Genomic DNA, 20,345 nt, shown 5'->3' with positions numbered 1-20,345 from the left:
CGAACCAAGTTTAGTACTAGGGCCCGTTGAAGCTGAAATAGAATCTACCAACGACCTCATGGAGGACATTCAGCCCGAGCACAAGAGCAGAAAACGAAATGCTTCCGATGCTCATTGCTTTGCTGCTCCTCAGACACCTAAAAAGACATGCATCAAAGAGAAAGATGAGGAATCGATTAGTGGAGAAATGAAGAAATGTAAAATTCGTATTGGAATGATCAACATATTTGAAGTGGAAACCGACGCTATTGTTGTTCCAACTTACGCTGAAAAATTATCAAAGGAAGAGCTGAATTTTGAAATCTTTCAACGAACTTTTAAAAAGATGGCCCCCGAAAAATATTCGATTTTTGAAAATTCATTCAACAATGAGTGGGAAGATGACCTAAACAACTATCATTCTCGCATCTTCAATTGGGGTGTTCCCAAGGAAGCTGGATCCTGCTGGAAAACGATTCATGTGAAACCACCTGTTGTCAAAAACGACAAGTTTACAATTTTATCTGAACAACACCTTCGAGCTGCTTATATGTCGTGTTTATTGGAAGCAGATAAATCCGACGCATGCCAGAGTCTTGCATTTCCTATTCTAGGACACGGTGCTTGCTTCAAGAAGTCGGTTGCAATTGGACTTCAAGCGATTTTCGCCTACATGCAAGCCGTCGAACACACCAATTTGCAACTCATCTACATAGTAACTCCTTTCGATGCGGTTTACGACAAACTTGGAGATTTTCTCTCATACATTAGAGAGTTCGATTTGACTCATTGGCTTAAAAAGGATCTCTACTTTGGGTATGAAAAATACTTGTTCGACAAAATCAAGACTGAAGTCTACTACGCAACCATACCCGGAACCGATATGATTTGGCGTTGTTTCAAACTGTCAAAACCACGTAATAAATCAACGGAAACCAATGAAGGGCTACTGTGAGTTTAACAACATAATCTGTATATAATTAGAAATATTTCAGAAAAATCCATAATTCCATGTTGAAACAAACTGGGATTGAAACTGGAGGTTTTACGATCTACAAAGAATCGAGACGGAGAGGACGAGTACTCAACACGAAAATGATCAAAAATGGAGCATACAAAGAGAAAGTTATCAGCCCACACATTTTGATGAACCTCACTTTCGATATGGATCATTTTTGTGGTTCCAACGCTATTCTTCGAAAATTGTGGATTATGTCTTACTATCAAATCTATTTTCAGGATAATTCTCTTGGTTAGTCGATTTTTCGTTGCTCAGAATTACTGAAAATATTTCAGCCGTCATTGATTTGACTTCTTCCAGTAGTGCATACAAATTGCGTAAGCGAATTTTCGACAATCAGAAACGGATGCATGGAGTTTTACTGAATGAATGGAAGAAAACATTCAATCGTGAGTTTAATACAATACCACAACTCTGTTGCATACTGTACTTTTCTTCAGATGCTCCGTATGTATGTTCATGTACAAAAGAAAACGGTTACCATGAAAACTTTATGGTTTTTACAACAAAGTTTAGTCATCCAGATCTATTCAATGAGACTTGGCTTCTTGACCGCAGAAGTTTCGTGTTCAGTTACAGTGATGGATTATCGTTGGAAAGCATTGAAAAATATTTTCCTACGTTTATGTATAAAGAAGACGGAAAGTTCAAATCAGAAGCGGTCCGTAACTACGAAGCAATGAACAGTTTGGTGAGTTTTTAATGAGTAATCTTCACTAGCATCTCTCAATTTCAGCTGGATGACCGTATTTCAAGTTGGATGGATGTTCGAGCAGAAATTTTGGAACGACAACATCAACGTTTTCAAAACGTTCTGTCTGATCATAATGATGTTATGGTTGGGAACGAAGCTATCCTTCATGACTATGATCCAGTTCAATTTGATGTGGAACTTGATGCAGGGAGATGTGACGATAGGTATCGAAACCATCTTATACAACATCTGAGAGACGCTGATAACTTAGTTAGAGAAAATCAATCTTCTAAAAATCTAAAACTTCAAAAATATTGGGAAATAGCTCTGGACATTAATCGTTACGAATTACACATGACCCGAGATGCAGAAGTTGAGAGATGTCTTCGAAACCGGCTGTTTCGAATGGATTTGTCTGATAATTTAGAAATAGACTATCCACGACTATCAACAATGGATCAAGACAGTGATCAAGATAGTGAGAATCAGGACAGCGTAGGAGAAGAAAACTCAGATTGGTACATAGATGATCAAGTTGTCTCTGTCGATGTATTTATTGTTCGATTTTTGGAAAAAATGGGCTACGCTGGACAGATGATCCCACCAATCAGCCCAGTTTTGTTCACGGATCAGAAAAAAGATTGGCCAAAACTTTTAGATATTGGAGATCGAACTAACTTGTGTCGTTTTTGTGCAGCTTATTTGTTCGAAAGAGAAACAAAAATGCCATGTTGTCAAGCTGGAGCAGTGAACATACCTCCACTCAAGCTGCTACCAAAAGAAATCCAAGCTATTTTCCAAAAGGCGTTCAAAACCAGAGTTATTTCCGTAAGTGTTTTCATTCATTTCATCGAATCACACGAATTTTAATCTTTTCAGACAAATGCAGCGTTTGCGATGGCAAGTTTACATATGGATCGACAACACCAAGCACCAGGAGGTATCAATACTATGAAAGTAAAAGGGATGGTTACTGCCCACCCATCCGCTTTGAATCCAAAAGGAGCTCCACGATATGCAAACTTTATCGTACTACAGTGTAGCAATAAGGAGATTGCACAACAACGATTGGAGACACTTCCCGGAAAAGTACAGAAACGACTAGAAGCAATTTTCATCGACATTCAAACCTACATGGACAAACATAATGGACTCTACCAGGTTTTCAAAACCATGAAGGAAATTGAAGAGGAATTCTTGAATGATAACAATTATATTGGTTACTTGAATAATAACCAGATAATATTCCGAATCGTATCACCAGGTGAACTTGATGACGACAAATTCAAAGAATTGAATGCTCACAATGGAGTTTATGCACGTCCAAGTCGAATGGGAGATTACGTTGCTGTAGCATACACACATGATGCTGGAAAAACGACTATGCTTCCAAAGGGATTTGATGTCTACCCGAGAAATCCTGCTGATCTCAAAAAACCACTTCGACCTATTACATCTTATTCAGATATGTGTGACCTTATGTGTTATCCACTATTCTTCCCTGATGGTGTTGGAGGTTGGGCACTGAGAAAGTATAAGCGCTTTGTTGGAAAGAAATCGGATCGTTTAGTTTATGAACAACGTTTCAAAAAACAAATTGAAGACATTGAGGAACGTGGAGAACATCCTGAAGATTACTTCGATTTCGATGATCCTTCTACTCCAATTGACTTGAGAGAATTATATAGAAGAGTGAAGAGCAAATCTCAAATGTAAATCAGTGTCTAATTTTATAGTTTCTTATGAACAATATTTTCAGCGAAGAAGAAAACGAGAATTTGGAGTCTGACGCGACCGATATGAATGAAATTGGAAGCGACGAGTCTGACATATTGGAAAATGAAGATCCTCTACGGTTTCTTTCAAATTTATAGAAAAGTCCTTAACCTTTGCTTTTCAGATACGACGATGAGCAGATTCTTGCATATGGTGAGTTAGAAGATATGCAGAACGATCCTACAGGTGTTGAAACTGGGCGACAGGCAAATATCACGAGAGACGACAGAGATGGAGAATGGTACGCAAGAATTGATCGAGATCAGCGAGAAGTAGACATTCCTCTATTGGACATTGATCCTTTCGGATCCGACGATGATAGAAACTCTGACTCAACAGAAGAAGCCCCTTACAGAAGTCGTTATGATGACGGAACTGATAACTACGAAGACGCGCCATCACTCTCACCAATTCACAATTCGGAGAGCAGCGATAATCCTGTGAATGAACCATCCGTCACCGACGAAAATGCAAATATCTCATTCGCTGACAGAAGCATCAATGACGACAGTGATAACGGTCAAAACGATGATGCACCTTTCAATTTCGAAGGCCCTGAAGCTGATGACATGGATAATATGGATGACCTTGATGTTCCATCGGACGATGAAGGGATGAATCGACAATCCGTTGTCAATGAAATAGATGATGGCAACTTTGGAGATTTTGAAATGGAGGATGTCTGTTATGGAGATGAACATGCAGCTGAATCGCATGCCTTAGGACGTCACAATGATGGAAGACATGTTAAAAACGTAACTTTCAAACTTATTTGCAATTATCACAAAATTTTCTGTTACAGCTCGGTCAAAGAACACATACAAGCATCTCGGAAACTGTCTATTATAACATACAAGATCGTCCAGGAATTGAAAGCAGATATCAAGGAAAAGCTGGTTCTCTTGGACAATTGTGGGTTATTGACACCGCCTTTCGTGCCAAAGAAATGAGAATGAACGCGATTGCCTACAACCGATTGGAAATTCCACGAGCAACTAATAAAAGTGCTATGATGAAGACACTCGCCAAAATGGTCAAAGAAAACTATCGCGGATTGTTGGAAATCGGCTCTCTGGTCACAATACCGTCAAGTGTACCTGGATCAAGCAAATATCAGCGTGAGCTGGTGATGAGTGCCGTGACCATTGCCAATCGGCTTGGACCTCCTGATTTGTTTATTACATATACTGGAAACCCTGAATGGCCCGAAATTAAACGAGCAACACTGATGAAAGCTTGCAAGTGGGCAGATATTCCTGATATAATTGTACGAGTTTTTGATGTGAAGAGCGAAGTGTATTTCGAAGACGTTCTTGGAAAGCAGAAGAAAATGTCATCTATGAACGGAAAAGTGGTCAGAGAAGTTGGAATGTTTGGTCAAGTTCGGTGGCACAATTATTCAGTGGAGTTTCAACAGCGCGGTATGCCTCATATTCATCAGCTGGTTTGCTTGGAAGTATCTATAACTACCGCCGAGCAAGTTGACGAAATTATTTCCGCCGAAGTTCCAGACTTTCCGACAGACACAAACAGTCCTAATTATGAAGATGTAAGTGAATTTTTAAAGACTATTTATACAAACACTATATTTCAGGATCTTCGTTACTACAATCTGGTTCGTGACATGATGACTCACGCCCCATGCGAGCACGATAACGACGCTTACTGTATGAAGGATAAAAAATCTCACTGGAGGACATGCACTAAAGGATTTCCGAAACAATTTTCTGACGAGACCGTACTCTGTGATAATGAGTATCCAAAATACAGGAGAACCAGAAAGAACGTCTTCATTTTCATGAGAAAAGGAAGAAGAGTCATTGCCGGAAGTGATTACGTCGTTCCCCACAGCAGGAAGCTACTCATGAAGCATGGGTGCCACATCAATGTCGAAATCGTCTCTTCTCTGAAATCCATAAAGTATGTTTTCAAATATATCCACAAAGGAGCGGATCGTATTCTATTGGAAGCATCGGAGAAGAACGTGAAAGGATCGAAGGCGTCAGATTCAATGACCTTAGATGGCTGTGTGTTCGTTCCAAAAAATCTCAATCAAGCAAAAGTCAGAGAACGCCAGGAACAAGCAATCAGAACAATGAAAGCGGCCGGTGTTAAAGTGACCGAAAACCACATCGCTATCAATGATTGCACGTATATGTTGGATTTGTCGGCAATGACAGCGCCTGAGGCAATCTGGAGGCTCTCTGGTCGCCACATGCACGGTTCATCTCATATCGTTAACCAAGCCTTCATCCACGAAGAGAACAAAGAACCAATGTACACTGTTCGAGGAGTTGATGCCGCAAAAGCTGGAAGGATGTGCCAAGAAAAGTCCAAAGGTATGATGAATGCTTGGTTCGAGGCTAATCAGAACCCCGACCAAATAACTGATGACATCTCTACGACTGACTTAACATTGTCTGAAATGTCATCATACTATAAGTTTGATACCAAAGCACAAAAGTTCATTCTTCGCGAAAGAGATTATTCTCATCGGATAATTGGCCGCATTCAACCACCGCAGCCCAGATTTCTCGAGCGAACTGCCACTCGTATTCTGGCTGAAGCTGTGCGAGGACCGACATGTTGGGAAGATTTGAGAAGTTATCGAGGAACAGTTTATGAATCGTGTCTTGAAGCTGCTCGTGCCCGTGGACTTATGAACGGAGATACTGAGTGGGATCTCGCATTAACGGAAATTGCTGAACTACGAATCCCTGTAGAATGCCGACGATTTTTCGCCAGTATTCTTCTGAATTGTGCCCCATCTGATCCAAAAAATCTTTGGACACTCCATTGGAAAGATCTCATCAACACGAATAATACATGGTCCGACGCTCAGAGAATCGCCCATGCACTCCGTCATATCCAATTTCTTCTTGCACGTCATAGAATGGAATTGAGCGATTTCGAACTGGACAAAGAGTACGACAAGGATAACTTGCCCAACTTCCGCCCAGAAGACGATGTCGACAATCCGAATATCGTCCATCTCAACCGAAACGAACATAAAGAAAAGGGAAGAGAGATGTTCAAGAAATTGAACAAAAAACAGGAAGAATTCGTTACCGGAGTGCTCAAGTTGGTGAACGTTGTGGGAAAATCAAGAATGGTTTATGTGGGTGGAGCAGGAGGTACAGGCAAAACGTTCTGTTACAAAACCATTCACCACATTTTGATGTCAAAAAAGAAATCTGTTGCCTGCGTGTCTCACTATGGAATTGCTGCATGTCTTCTACCTGATGGGTGCACTGCACATCGGAAGTTTTCGATTCCACTGGAAGTCGTAGATCGTATGGTCTGCAAAGTGGATGCGGAAGGATCAGAAGGTGAGTGGAATTTAGAAAATCAATGGAATAACTAACCAATTTCTCATTTTTTCAGCAGCTGCACTCCGTTTACTTGATTGCATAATTTGGGACGAAGTTTGCATGACCGACAGACGAATCATTCATGCGGTCGACGCTCTTTTTCGAATTCTAAAAGGTGAAGCTGATATACCTTTTGGCGGAATTTTAATCATTATGGGAGGAGATTGGCGCCAGATTCTACCTATCGTCGAAGGTGTCAGAGGACATGGAGTTTCGGACTACACTCTCAAAACCAGTACTCTGTGGGATGAGATGACGAAGTTCGAACTAACAGAAAATCAGCGTGCCATTAACGATCCAGAATATGCTAAGCTGATTCTCCATATTGGTAATGGAACCAATTATGTCGATGAGAAACGTCAAATGGTACATATTCCCGAACAGTTCGTTGAGAGAGCCGGTGATAAAGCGTTAGCCGATTGGGTGTTCCCTGATGTCAACAAAATCGAAGAAACAAAAACGGCTGCCCTCCTCACTATTGACAATAAAACTGCTCTCCGAATGAATGACTTCATTCTCGACAAACTTGATGGAGTGGTTAGAACGTTTTTCTCGACTGATACTTCTGATAAGACCACAGGGTTCACAGCTGATGTTTCCGTGTTCCAAACTGTAACTCCATCAGGTATGCCACCACATCGGCTGAGACTAAAAGTTAAAGCCCAAGTTGTGCTCCTTCGCAACTTGTCTGTGGAACAGGGTCTTTGTAATGGAACACGTTTGACTGTTGAAGCGTTTGGAAATGATGTAAGTTCTCCAATCATATTTCACTAACTAATTGATTAATTTCTCAGGTTATCTTCTGTTCCGTCAACACTCCTACTTCGAAATCGCCGAAAACTGTGTTCCTGCATCGAATGATAATGTGTCCAACTGGAAATGGTGCGAATTCATGTGGCTTCAGACGTTTACAGTATCCCATCCGATTGGCATATGCTTGTACAATTAACAAAAGTCAAGGTCAGACGTTGTCAAGATGCGGACTCTTAGTACATTCCGCCGTGTTTTCTCACGGACAACTATATGTCGCAATGTCTCGCGTGCAACGAGCAGAAGACTTCAGGATGTGGCATACCAAGCGAGTCACCGAAGGATATGACAACATAGTCGGCGGTGGAATTCTTGTTCGGAATGTGGTTTATAGGGATGTCTTGCGAGATGAGCCAATCAAAACCACACTCGAATCTATGAAAACAACAGCCGATACCTTATTAGTCACGAGAACTTCCCCAACCAAATCCATCGATTCCGAAACATCTGATGAAACGAACATGGCTCCAAAATCTTCAAAAATCACCAAATCTTCAAAATCTTCGACATTGCAACGATTCTTCAAAATCTTCAACAAAAAACCAGTGCAGAAGAGCAGTGATGTTGTTTCGAATGTTGGAAACAATTCTGGAGCGGCCCCATTTGCTCCACAGAGACTGGATCTTCCCTATCTCTTGCTGGACACAGATGGTACGGATTGTTTTATTAACACCATTGTTAACATTCTCTACAACTGCCCGGAGGTTCGAGAGAAGTACGTAAATTGCCAACATCCAAACAGGCCACTTGGAAACATATTGGGACGAATCTTTCGAAAAGAAACATTCTCCGCCAGAGAGTGGCGTCAAACACTGCCAGCGGAATTCCACACTGGTCAACAGGATCTGGTAGAAGTTTTTGATATGTTGATGAGGGCACTGGCTGTTGAAGATGGAACCACAATCCAGATGGAGCACGCACCGGAGACCAAATGCAGATCATGCGATGAAGAAGCTTCTTACGGAAACGCTACTGCTGCAACACATATTGAAGTCCAGATGTCAGAAGATGCCAACTTCGAGGATCTATTCAATGATATTTACGAGATGAGACACTTGGACACTCCTTGTACGAAATGCAACGCGAAGGACATGTGGACAGAACCGAAGATTATTATCAACGGCTCGCAAATTTTTGTAACTGTCATCCCCAACATGAAACGATTCTGGGATCTCAATGTGAACACAGTCGTTTCAATGTTTGGGGAATTCTACCAGTTCCAAGCGTTTGCTGAGTACAGTTCGAGCGATGGAGGACTGAGCGGACATTATCAAGCATGGGTGCGAGGAGAAGATGGCATGGTTTGCATCAGTGACAACAAAAAGAAGCACGAGCAATATGATGTGGATTTGGAAAATTACGTAGCGACTCTTCTAGCTTTTGTGAAAATTTGAAATGTTTAATTATTTGTTATAGATTTTTTGTTATAGATACATAGAATAGTTATAGAATGTTATAGAATAGTATAGAATAGTATAGAATAGTATAGAATAGTATAGAATAGTATAGAATAGTTATAGAATATTTGTTATAGAATTAAATGAAATTTAATTAATATTATTTATTGTTTCATTTGTATTTATTGGTTTTTTTTGTATTTATTGTTTTATTTGTATTTATTGTTTTATTTGTATTTATTGTTTTATTTGTATTTATTTTTATTGTAGATTTTTATTTTGAATAATAAAACTTAAAAAATAATTACAGTCTATTTTTGCATACAAATATTTTTTCCCAGAGCCTTCTTCTCATTACTACGTAGAAAGAGAAAAAAAAACAGCAGTGTCAGCCTTAGTCACATGTGTCCCCACAAGGTGGTAGATTCACAGTTGCTCCATGGTGACTCGCAGAGATGTCCCCACAAGATGATAGCCAAATGTGTCCCCACAGGGTGATAGTGGACTGATAAACTTCAGAAGCTTCGTGCCTCGCGGCGCCCCAGCCTCTACACTTCAAAATCTTATAACTCGGCTCAAAATTGTCGTACAGACTTGGTTTTACTACCATTTGAAAGCTAATGAAATTCTGCTTGCTTTGGTTACATAAAATCAAAAAAGTAAATTAATTTGCATCAAAATGGTCGTAGAACAAAAATTCAAAGCTTGCTGGGCACTGCGCACGGGGCGAAGCCCCGTCTAGCGGAGCCCGCCGGGAGGCGGGGGACGCTAGTCGGCCCCTCTTCTTAAATCGCGTAAGTATGAGCGTGCCGATTTGGAGTGGGCGGAGCTTGTGGTAAAAAAAATGTCGACAGAAATGTCCACAATTTTGACCGCTTTTATTTCTTTTAATAACTCTCTTTGCTCTCAACTTTTCCAAAAAATTCTTTTTTGAGGTGATACAAAAACTTGGGGCGCCGGTGGCGACCAACAGGGGGTGGGTTTGGAGCACTTGGGAGAGAGTTATGAGCACAAAAGTGAGAGCAACTTTTTTCGCTCAAAAAAATGGCTTGAGAATTTCACTATTTTCACCGTTTCCTGCTTCGTACGGCGCCAGTTTTGAACATTTCCGGGGGATTTTTCGGACTTGAGATCTCTAAACATCTGGCTATCGAGACATGTAAAAATTATTTGGAAATCTGGAAAATTATGATTTATGACCATAAAAGAAGGGGGACAACTTTTTTTCCCGAATTTTTTACTTTCCTCTCGATATCTCGGGTTGTATTGAACCGAGAGCTTTGAAATTTGGTACAGTTATGAAACTTGGCATGGGGGAGGTGACTAAAAAAGCAGATTTTAAATTGGAAGTGATGCAATCGAGTTATACTCAAAAAACAGTCGAAAAATGAACAATTATCGATCGATCCCCCTTTTTCCGCCCAAAACTTTCACCGGCTGTAACTCGCCCGGATTTGAGAAATTTCAGGATCCGAAAAAAAAGAAATGTGTAGAAAAAAAAACTCTATCGAACCATGTAAAATTCAAGATACTTTTAGTTGAAAAATCTTTCAAAAAACCGGATTTTGTGATTTTCGTGGTTTTTCGGTCATGTGGGGATTTTTTCTATACGCTGTCCTGTGAACAGGATTCACTGAATCGCTCTGAATTTTTGACACCGATCTAAACTTTTGGAGATCTAATGGAACCAAAAAGTCCGATCAAAAAATATTGATATCGGACGATTCTGTGGAGAAACCTGAATCTCCACTGACATTTTTTCGAATACACTGACAATTTTGTCATTGTATGTGTCATTGTACTGCTGCGAGGAGCTCCCCTTTTTTCTATTCCCTCAATGACCGAGTTTTTCTGTGCGTCGGTGGCGCAGTGGCAGTGGGCGGGGGTGAGAATCTGTGAGGTGATGGTTCGAATCTTCTCATGAGTGACTTTTTAAAAATTTATTATTAAACTTTTTTAGAATTATTTTACTTTTTGGATTGAAGTGATTTTCGAATAGAACAAATCTTTCAGCAATGGTTTTTACAACTTTAGAACGTGAAGTTTAGGGAATTAAGTCAATGGGAAGTTCCTGTTTATAATCGTTTTGTTGCTTTTTTGGATCGGGAATAATCCAAACAGTTCTGTTCAATACTACTGAGATTTCGACAAAGATTTTTGATTTTTTCAAATTCAAAACTTCGAATTTGAAAAATTAAAAAAAAAAGTTTTTTTATTGTTATTATTGCTGTTGAGATATAAATTGTGAATCTTTTTTTGAACTTTTTTGAATATTTGAAAAAAAAAACTTCAACGATTGTTCAAAGAATGTAAATTATTTGAAAAAATAATTTAAACGTTGACCACTCTAACAGTTTCCAGATGATATAAACGCAGTGTTCTGTACTATTTCCAGTAAAATTTAATTTTAAAAGGCAATTCAATATTTTGAATTTAAAACTTGCCATGAACCGTGCACGGGGCGAAGCCCCGTCTTGCGGAGCCCGCCGGGAGGCGGGGGACGCTAGTCGTGAGAAGGTGAAAATTGTATGTTTGCCGACTCGAGAATGCACGATAGTTATGCACGCGATAATTTCCCAAACCTCTCTAGACCGCTCCCATTTCCGAAGATTCAAAAAACCAGTTTAACGGGCTTGATGCATGAATAAAGTCCTAGGTTTGCTAGCGTTCATTTATCTAAAAAAGGTTCATAAGTGGTTTGAGCAGAGTCATCAAGATAAAAATTACTTTATTTGATCAAATAACAAAACTTTGGACGACATGAGAAATGGATAAAGATTCGCATCAATCATTACATTTAAAGACAAAGCGAAGAACAGAGTATCACGGCCAAACGTAAAAATCGATAAATGTCACTCCGTGACCGGGTACAAATACAATTGTGGCTTTCTTCCCATTTGTTCTTTTGATATCATATCCTCCACGAAACGATTCTGATGAATAGTCCAAATGTTTTGAATAAAAAAACGTTCTTTCTTGGTCTCTTGGAAATGGAACAGCCTCCAGTACTTCCGGAAGGCACATTTCATTGACAACTTCGTCTACAAGCAATGACAGATGTTCTAGTCGAGAGTTGTTTTTGCTGTGAAACCAATTTGTAATAAATTGAGTGATATCCCTGGCACTCAACTTGACTTGTCTCAATACCACTTTGAGTGCGTTTGTGACTAGAAGGTCTTCAAGAGTGAACCTCGAGAAACAACTGTAAATATACAAAGAGTTCAAATTGCTCTTCAGAAATGTCTGAAAATCATATCCGGTCTCGAAAGGAATTCGGCACAATGAAATCTGCGTGGTAACTGTCGAGACAATTTCAAGAGCTTTCCTTGCGAAGCAATTTGAACAGTCCCTCATGATAGTCAATTTACTGAGTTTTGTCAGTAGAGCGAGAGTATCGCACACTTCTAGTTGTAGAGGTCCTCTGAGAACCACAAGTTCAAGCGATTGACAACTAGTAACGTCGACAATTCGCTCTACCAATTTCGCGACAGTGATAGACTTCTTTTCACATGAAATTGTTTTGTGTTGAAGCATCATGTTGGCCACATCCGGAACTCTCTCCGTGTACAAACTGAGCCCTACTGATGTATCATCTCTCAATACAACTGTGATACGAGGATAATGACTCTTAAAAACCACATTGATAGAACCGGCAGTTATTTTGCATAACATTTTTACCAGATTTTTTGCTTTATTGGAGAGAAGCGAGAACGCAATTCTGAAACGATTGAATATGAGGGATAGAACAAAAAAAAGATGAAAACTTACAGATCAATAGGCTCCATTTGTTGAAGAACAGGAATCAGTGCAAGTCTTGGAAGTCGTAAGAGAAAGAACGGAGTCGTCATCTTGCTAGTGGGGAGAGGGTAGAAGTGAATGAAGAAATCAATGTCTGAGGAGATCGGAGAGAGACCGCAATACACGACCGCGACGCGTGAGAAATGGGCTCTGGGAAGGCAAACATTATTAGGGAGATCACCTGCACATCTAACTCTTGTCGAGAGAAAGTGAAACTCGTATGTTTGCAGATTGGAAAGAGGGGCAGTCGATGACCGATGCGCGCGACAGCTTTCTGAAACTCTCTGGACCGCTCGCATTTCAGAAAACTCAAAAAACAATTTGACGAGCTCGCTGCATGAGTTTGAGCAATCGCCAGAGTCCTCATGATTAGCATAAATAAAAAAATGACTTTATTTGATCAAAACAATGAAACATTGCACGACACAAGAAATGAATAAAGATTCAATCAATCATTACATTTTAAACAAAGCAAAGGACAGCGTATCACCGCCAAACGTCCGTCAGATAAAGGTCACAAATACAATCGTGGCTTTCTTCCCATCTGTTCTTTCGATATCATATCCTCCAGAAAACGATACTGATGACTTGTCCAGTTTTTTCGAGTACTGGAACGTTCGCTCTCGGTCTCTTGGAAACGGAACAGCCTTCAGTACTTCCGAAGACACGTTTCATTGATACCTCCCAATGTGCACAATGACCGATGTTTTAGTCGAGAGTTGCATTTGCTGTGAAACCACTTTGTAAGAAATTGACTAATATCTGTGACACTCAACATGACTTCTCTCAATTTCAGTTTGAGTGCGTTTGTGACTAGAAGGTGATCAAGAGTGAACATTGAGAAATCTGAGTTAATCTTCAAATAGTTCAAATTGCTCTTCAGAAATGTCTGAAACTCTTCTTTGCTCTCAAATGGAATTCGGTACAATGTAATCTCCGTGGTAACTGTTGAGACAATTTCAAAAGCTTTCTTTGCGAAACTATCCGAACAGTCTTCCATGACGGCTAATGTCCCGAGTTCTGTCAGTTGAGAGAGAGTATCGCACACTTCTAGTTGTAGAGGTCCCCTGAGTTCCACATATTCAAGCGATTCACAACTAGTAACGCTAGCAATTCGCTCTACTAATTTCGCGACAGTGAGAGACCCCTTTTCACATGAAATCGTTTTGTTTTGAATCATCTTGTTGCCCACATCTGGCCCCCTCTCTCCGTGTACAAACTGAGCCCCACTGATGTGTCTCTCAAATTAATTGTGATACGAGGATAATGACTCCTAACAGTTATATTGATGGAACCGACAGATATTTTGCGAAGGGTTTTTGACAAATTTTTGGCTCTTTTGGAAATAAGCGAGAACGCAATTCTGAAACGATTGAAAATGAAGGATGGAATAAAAAAAGAGGGAAACTCACAATTCACTTGTTTTCATTTGTTGGAAAACAGGAGTCAGTGCAAGTCTTGGGAGGCGTAAGAGAGGGAAAGGAGTCGTCCCTCTCTTACGGAGAGAGGGTACAAATGAGATGAGGAATCAATGTCTGGTGGTGTTGGGGGGAGACCGCAACGCACGACCGCGACGCGAGTGAAGTGCGCTCTGGGAAGACAAACATCATTAGGGAGAGCACCTGCACATCTAACTCTTGTCGTGAGATGGTGGATTCCGTATGTTTGCTGGCTCAAAAAAGGGGCAGTCGATGAACGATGAGCGCGACAGCTTTCTGAAACTCTCTGGACCGCTCACATTTCAGAAAACTCAAAAAACAACTTGACGTGCTCGCTGCATGAGTAAAGTCATGAGTTTGGAAGAATTCATCTGTCCAATATAAGGTTTTTGAAATGGTTTGAGCATTCGCCAGAGTTATCATGATAAGCAAAAAATTAAATTTTAAAAAACTACTTTATTTCATACTTGTCACGGGCCGGGCCGGGCCGGGCCGGGCCGGGCCGAAATCAAGAAAATGTTCGGCCCGGCCCGGCCCGGCCCGGCCCGGCCCGGCCCGTGGCCCGGCCCGCTCGGCCCGTTTCGAAACAGTTTTTGAAACATTTTTGAAAATTTTGAATTTTTTGGAAAAGTTGTAGTCTTCGATTAAATTTGTAATTTACAACCGAAAGTAGGATGTGCAGAGTAATTTGAATCACTTTAGTTGTATAAGATAATATACCGTAAATACTGTATTATAACGGCACCTGTAATAGAAGGGCACCTGTATTATAACGGCGCTCCATCTATACTAAGAATTTATGAATATGATTATCCGGGTGATTTTATCTTGGTTCTGATTAGAAGTACAGTGATTAGTAACTACTTGATCAGCAAATGGAACGTCCAAAAAAGTTTTTTTTTGTTTAATTTTAATGAGTTTCCGAAACCACGAAGTTTCTCTCGGAGGCAGTTGAAAAATATAACGGCATGCCGTTATAATACAGTATTTACGGTAAATTGTATCTGAAAATGGTCACCTGTTTTCGAATTATGAGCGAGGAAATCAGGAAAAGTTAAACTGAAATTCAAAAATAAATGTATTTAATGCTTTAAAAAATCAGCAAATTTCAACAGCAAACAAAGAAAGAACAATAACAGAAAGGAAAGAGAAAAACATAGAAAAATTAGGAAAGAAAAACGGATGGATTATGCAAGATCGTCTAACCAGTGTGGAAATTTATTGGCCAATTGGCACCCCATTACGACTAGCTCAGCTTTCGAATATTGAAGACGTGTCCTACGTTTGTCTAATAAATATGAAGCAGTCGAAAAACAGGATTCACAGATTGATTCACTTGGAATCACACTGAACAATTTTGTGGCTGCTTCGTAGAGTGCGGGATACTCGTTCTTTTTGCGGTGCCAGTAATTCTCAAGAGTTTCGGAATAATTTGAGTCAACATGTTCACAGAGATATCTGTAATACAAATTTAAATGTCGCTGTGGCGGAAGGTTCAATTACCGTTCTAGTTCGTTGTTCGCATCACAAGTTGATTGAGGAGTGTCGCGAAGAAGGTCATACAGATCTTCTACTCCATCATTTTTAGTGGGTGCTGGAGAATTTCTCACAGATGACATGTCTTTCGGTAGCATATCCATAATAAAGTCTTTAGCTGGGGGTATTTGAGTTTAGAACTCGGAAGAATAGAACTGCGACAAAATAAAACTGTGACTTATCGATCGATCCCCCTTTTTCCGCCCAAAACTTTCACCGGCTGTAACTCGCCCGGATTTGAGAAATTTCAGGATCCGAAAAAAAAGAAATGTGTAGAAAAAAAAACTCTATCGAACCATGTAAAATTCAAGATACTTTTAGTTGAAAAATCTTTCAAAAAACCGGATTTTGTGATTTTCGTGGTTTTTCGGTCATGTGGGGATTTTTTCTATACGCTGTCCTGTGAACAGGATTCACTGAATCGCTCTGAATTTTTGACACCGATCTAAACTTTTGGAGATCTAATGGAACCAAAAAGTCCGATCAAAAAATATTGATATCGGACGATTCTGTGGAGAAACCTGAATCTCCACTGACATTTTTTCGAATACACTGACAATTTTGTCATTGTATGTGTCATTGTACTGCTGCGAGGAGCTCCCCTTTTTTCTATTCCCTCAATGACCGAGTTTTTCTGTGCGTCGGTGGCGCAGTGGCAGTGGGCGGGGGTGAGAATCTGTGAGGTGATGGTTCGAATCTTCTCATGAGTGACTTTTTAAAAATTTATTATTAAACTTTTTTAGAATTATTTTACTTTTTGGATTGAAGTGATTTTCGAATAGAACAAATCTTTCAGCAATGGTTTTTACAACTTTAGAACGTGAAGTTTAGGGAATTAAGTCAATGGGAAGTTCCTGTTTATAATCGTTTTGTTGCTTTTTTGGATCGGGAATAATCCAAACAGTTCTGTTCAATACTACTGAGATTTCGACAAAGATTTTTGATTTTTTCAAATTCAAAACTTCGAATTTGAAAAATTAAAAAAAAAAGTTTTTTTATTGTTATTATTGCTGTTGAGATATAAATTGTGAATCTTTTTTTGAACTTTTTTGAATATTTGAAAAAAAAAACTTCAACGATTGTTCAAAGAATGTAAATTATTTGAAAAAATAATTTAAACGTTGACCACTCTAACAGTTTCCAGATGATATAAACGCAGTGTTCTGTACTATTTCCAGTAAAATTTAATTTTAAAAGGCAATTCAATATTTTGAATTTAAAACTTGCCATGAACCGTGCACGGGGCGAAGCCCCGTCTTGCGGAGCCCGCCGGGAGGCGGGGGACGCTAGTCCACCACCTTCTTTCCCAATGGGTAGTAGGTATGGCTGGGCCAAAAAAAGTGGGCGGGGCTTAAGCGCGTGTAGATAATTTTGTTTTTCAGTTTGGCCAGTGTAACTTTGTTCAAACTTTATGTTTTTTGATAATTTTTTTTTAGCTTCTTAGCTAATAACTTTTTCTTGCTTTCTGTCAAATTCCATGTTTCTGGATTCAAAAAGAGCAGAGTAATGCTCAAAATTCGGCGAAAAAAACGACTAAAAATGTCGATTTTTTTGTCCCACTTTTGCACCATTAATAACTTTTCCGATTCTCGATGAAATTTTGATTTTATTTTTTTAATCGATAGGGAATTTTAGGCCAATTTTTTTATTAAGAACCCCCTTTTTGAGATTCCATACTTCTAAACGAGTTATAATCGATAGAATGGAGGCAACTTTTTATTTTGAGAGAATTTTCGGTTTTTTGATTTTTCGGTTTTTTTGCTTCACCTCGATTATCTCGAGTTCTACCTGATATTTTTTCATATAACTTGGTTACTAGACGTATTGTTCGACGAGAAATCATTTTTTAACGTCAAATTCCTGATTTGAATCACCCCCCGCCCGGTACGGCCGGTGGACTGCAGAAAACCAGAAAAAAACGCCTTGCTGTAGTCGGCCTCAACCGGACTGTTTTGGCTGTCCTGAAAAATTTTTGTACTAAAGTTGTTTTGATTTTTGGATATGTTGGTCAAATCGGAATTATCTAATGGAAAATCAAGTTTCAGCCAAAACGGTTCAGTGGGAGCTGAGCTGTGGAGAAAACGTGTTTTTCGCTTATATCGCTTAGCTCTGGAGTGTCTTTTGTCCGGCTAATACGGTTTTGTGATATGTGTTAGCCAAGAAATTTATCTAGGGGGAGAAAAAAACAGATTTAAAAAATATTGATTTTGACCCGAGTTATAGGGTCCCAAACTTTGAAGAACGTTTCTGAAAGGAGACAACTGGTCGAGTCGAAGCAAGCGTGCGTCTTCCCACCACTTAAACACCATCTGGGTGGCAACACACCAGCGTGTGTGTGGCTCAGTGGCAGTGTTGCGGTGCGTCGCTTGGGAGGTTTTTGGTTCGAGTTTCTGGCTGGTCTAATTTTTTTTGTTTTTTTCTAACTCGGCTCAAAATTGTCGTAGAACCTTCATCTTACTACCATTCGAAAGCTAATGAAATTCTGTTTGCTTGGGTCACATAAAATAGAAAAATGCTTATAACTTGCTTCAAAATGGTCGTGGAACAAGAATTCATTTTCGAAAGGAGGCGACTGCTCGAGTCGAAACAAGCTTGCCTCTTCCCCCTACTTGACCGCCATCTGGGTGACTACACACCAGCGAGTGTGTGGCTCAGTACAAAAATTTCAGAGTGCAGATGTTAGAGTACTGGGTTCAAATCCTGTTGAAAAGCAGAAATTTTTGCTTTTTGTTTTCAAGACAGTTCAAAGACCGTAGTCTGTTTACATATAATGTCGGGACTTTGAGCTTTTATACAGCCTTCGGTAGATCAGTGAGTAAAATAATTCAGTAGTATTTTAGTTTATTAAAGAAGAATAAATGTGGTACAATAAAAGATGGGAAGGGAATTAGAAGATACAACAAAGTTTCAGTTCAAAATATGAATATAAGATTTGAAAAAATTTTAAGAAGACAAAACGACAAACCAGTAATAAAGAGAACATTTCAATTTGGTAAAAGTGTTGCCTTTTTGCTGCATCTGTAGCAGCAGCGGAGACAATAAATAATAAATATTACAATTGCGCCGGCTGCACATATCTTGAGTGCCGAGATGAATTCAGCCACCCTGGATTTGAACCAATGGAGTATTGAGTCCAATCCCCACTCGAACTCGACATTGGCATGCATCCGTTCCTTCTCTAAATCTGAGAAAGCCTTGTCAATAGCATCATCATCGTTCATCCACTCTTCAAGTTTGGCATGATCCAGTTGAGGGATTTGTTCAGATACATGGACTTCTTTCAATTCCATGAAATCGTGCCGTCCTTGAATTGTAATATTACCAATCCGAATCTTTGTAGTGTGTGGAGCGCGAATCAAAAGTTGCCCCGACGCCGGGAACTTGTGGTCCGTGAATGCGATGTCGGATCCATTTTCATACACCGAATAGTGCTGTAATGTTTCAATTTTTGAAATTATCAGAAAATCAGGAAATATCAAACGTACATCAACAGCGCTGGCCACCACTGTCGCATCGCCCAACTCCGTAGCGTACACACTATTTGGAGTGTGAACTCGCTTGACTGGACATCTCTTGTATGTGTTGTATCCACAATTTCCCTTTGACTCGATGCAATTGTAATAATTTCCAAACGGCTGGCAACTGATAGCCGACACCGGACCTCCATCAGTGAAAACTACGAATTTTGGAACTTTGTAGTATGAGTACATTGTTCCTTTGTTTCCGTAGTTTCCAGGTGGAGCGACCTAGAATAAATTAATTACACCGAAAGTTTCCCTCTTCTTAGAACTTACTAATTTCACTTCTCCAAAACGTCTGGTCGGGTTTTCTGTGCCACAAATCTGTAACTGATAGTGCCGGGACGTGTGGCCACAGACAAGCTTGTGGCTAAGCTTTTGTGCGGCATCAAGTCCCATCCTGTCATCGAATCCCATGTTGTGGAGGATTTCCTATTTGAAAATTGCACTCTTATTTAAGTTAAAATATGGCTAACTTACACTCAAATTCACTTTGAAAAACGAAGTCACCACTTCAATGTCTCCTGTTCCAAAAATCGTGTTGACTACGTGCTCATAAGTGTTGTTGTTGATTTGACCTTCCATCTCCATCATTAAGCTGCAATTTTTATAATAACAATCACTGAATGATTTAGTTTAAAACTCACTCTTGGGTTAAATGAGACTTGTTGTTGATCAGTTGAGTAATATTCTTATGGATCTCCTCCTGCTTTTTAATTGAGTTAAAGCGCTCTTCGTTTCTCAAGTGATCAAAAACGACAATAGTTAATGCTGTTGCTCCTGCAACGACACCACCAACCGCAAGAATTACGGCTCGGCCTTTTCGGGTTTTGATAGGTGCCGACGTCCGATTGATTCTTCCACGTGCTGCGCATTTTTTTGGAGGTTTTCAAGAAAGACATGAGCATCCCCAAATTCCATAGTGATATCTATGACTTCGCAGGTTTCGCGAGAGTCATCTTCCTTTTCAATATAACCAAATCCGAGACCGGAAGTCAACAATGAA

The 20,345-nt window shown here is 39.8% G+C and overlaps 4 protein-coding genes across 4 annotated transcripts; all 4 read right to left on the bottom strand.

Moving 5' to 3' along the window:
- Positions 1–11,871: 11,871 nt before the first annotated feature.
- On the bottom strand, positions 11,872–12,896 carry GCK72_021138 (uncharacterized protein; the record flags this gene model as incomplete). The annotated part of the gene is made up of 2 exons (XM_053734047.1): positions 11,872–12,766; positions 12,817–12,896. 2 exons carry the CDS (start codon positions 12,894–12,896, stop codon positions 11,872–11,874), a joined length of 975 nt encoding a protein of 324 aa, XP_053582960.1.
- A 599-nt stretch (positions 12,897–13,495) lies between these two features.
- On the bottom strand, positions 13,496–14,026 carry GCK72_021137 (uncharacterized protein; the record flags this gene model as incomplete). Its single annotated transcript, XM_053734046.1, has 1 exon — positions 13,496–14,026. The coding sequence occupies one exon, from the start codon at positions 14,024–14,026 to the stop codon at positions 13,496–13,498; it is 531 nt and encodes a 176-aa protein (XP_053582959.1).
- Positions 14,027–15,472: 1,446 nt separating this feature from the next.
- Positions 15,473–15,925, bottom strand: GCK72_021136 (uncharacterized protein; the record flags this gene model as incomplete). The annotated part of the gene is made up of 2 exons (XM_053734045.1): positions 15,473–15,743; positions 15,789–15,925. 2 exons carry the CDS (start codon positions 15,923–15,925, stop codon positions 15,473–15,475), a joined length of 408 nt encoding a protein of 135 aa, XP_053582958.1.
- A 2,880-nt stretch (positions 15,926–18,805) lies between these two features.
- GCK72_021135 (uncharacterized protein) lies at positions 18,806–19,933 on the bottom strand (the record flags this gene model as incomplete). Its single annotated transcript, XM_053734044.1, has 4 exons — positions 18,806–19,252; positions 19,307–19,567; positions 19,616–19,771; positions 19,820–19,933. The coding sequence occupies 4 exons, from the start codon at positions 19,931–19,933 to the stop codon at positions 18,806–18,808; spliced, it is 978 nt and encodes a 325-aa protein (XP_053582957.1).
- Between the last annotated feature and the right edge of the window lie 412 nt (positions 19,934–20,345).

Source organism: Caenorhabditis remanei, chromosome V, assembly GCF_010183535.1.
Source record: "Caenorhabditis remanei strain PX506 chromosome V, whole genome shotgun sequence".
NCBI lineage: Eukaryota > Metazoa > Nematoda > Chromadorea > Rhabditida > Rhabditidae > Caenorhabditis > Caenorhabditis remanei.
The sequence above is the reverse complement of the archived record's forward strand: the minus strand, read 5'-3'. Positions and strand labels throughout refer to the sequence as shown.